General features: G+C 57.0%; 1 protein-coding gene across 1 annotated transcript in view; it reads left to right on the forward strand.

The window, feature by feature from the left end:
- The first annotated feature begins 190 nt into the window (after positions 1-190).
- The window catches only part of CLDN19 (claudin 19), a 2,771-nt gene continuing 1,534 nt past the window's right edge, over positions 191-1,427 (forward strand). The window contains exons 1-4 of the mRNA XM_009334128.1: positions 191-221; positions 442-606; positions 840-927; positions 1,395-1,423. Coding sequence (XP_009332403.1) covers positions 191-221; positions 442-606; positions 840-927; positions 1,395-1,423 — 313 coding nt within the window. The remainder of the gene's footprint in view (positions 222-441; positions 607-839; positions 928-1,394; positions 1,424-1,427) is intronic.

Genomic DNA, 1,427 nt, shown 5'->3' on the forward strand with positions numbered 1-1,427 from the left:
ATGGGTTTCAGCCCCTTTGTGTCTCTGAGAACCCCCCCCAGCCCCTGTGGGTTTGAGCTCCAGGGTTGGCATCACATTTGGGGACCTACAGTGCTCCGTGGGGACATCCCCTGGGGGCTGTGCCTCACCCTTGTGGCATTTGGGGACTGCGGTGCCGCTGTGGGCAAGGTGTTTCCCAGCCCAGGAAATCATGGCGAGGGTGAGTGTGGCGGGGGGGGAAGGTTGGGGAAGGCATTGGGAGCGGTCCCCTGAGTTGAGCTGAGGTCTCCCCACCAGCCGTGCGGGTAAGGGGTGGCACAGGAGCCACGCAGTGAGGACAGGGTTAAGGACAGGTTCATCCCCAGCGTGGGACGAGGTGACCTTGCTTTGGGAGAGACCGGCTGTGGCCGAAAGCACATGCTGGCAAGCGGCTTTTCTTGCCACCCCCCGCCCTGCCTGCAGTTCATATCCAGACCTCCCGGGCTCTCATGGTGATTTCTCTTCTCCTGGGATTCTTCGGCATCATTGTGAGCGTGGTGGGCATGAAATGCACCAAAGTTGGCGAAGAGGATCCCGTTACCAAGAGCCGCATCGCTGTTGCTGGAGGTGTCCTCTTCATCCTCTCCGGTAAGGCAGCTCCAGCCTTTGCACCTCTCTGAGGCAGAAGACCTCAAACACCTTTTAAAAGCCGTTTGATGGAGGAAGGGGAGAGGTTTGGTGATGGGCTGGGTGTTGCTGATGTTCAACGTTTGATGTCTGGTTGAAGTTGTCCCTGCTCATCGCAGGGAGGCTGGACTAGACGACCTTTAAAGGTCCCTTCCAACCCAAACCGTTCTATAATTCTATGATTCTATGTCCAGGTCTGTGCACATTGGCCGCCGTGTCCTTGTACGCAGCACAGGTGACCTATGAGTTCTTCAGAGAGAGCACCGTCCCCATCAATGCCAGGTAAGAGCCCGGCTCAAGGGATGCTCTTTATCTGAATCCCAGCTTGTCCCTGCGCTTCCCGTAGGACCTTCCCTTGCCAGTTTTGGCAACGTATGGAGTCATAGGCAGATGTGCCACACGGGGTGGGACCTACGTCACCCCACAGCTGCCATATTGCGGAAGGTCTCTCTGAAGCTAAAGCTTTAGTCGGTACCACTGCCAACTTTGCGCTGGGACAGAGTAAGAGCGCTCACATGGAGTTTCAGCCCAAGGGAGGATTAAAGCACGGGGAAACCTCGTAGCTGGATCCAGCCAACATGAAAGATGGGGATGGCCAGGGAGAAGAAGACCCAACATCTGCCTCGACATCGCCCGTAGCCTTGTCAGGGTTTCAAGCATCCTTGTGTCCATGGGGTCCTCGTCTCAATTTGCACCTCTGCCTTTTCTGCCCCCCCCTCCCTGATGCTTCCCTCTCTCTCTTGCCGCAGGTACGAATTCGGCTCGGCTCTCTTCATCGGCTG

The sequence above is a fragment of the Pygoscelis adeliae genome, unplaced genomic scaffold (assembly GCF_000699105.1).
Source record: "Pygoscelis adeliae isolate BGI_AS28 unplaced genomic scaffold, ASM69910v1 Scaffold291, whole genome shotgun sequence".
NCBI lineage: Eukaryota > Metazoa > Chordata > Aves > Sphenisciformes > Spheniscidae > Pygoscelis > Pygoscelis adeliae.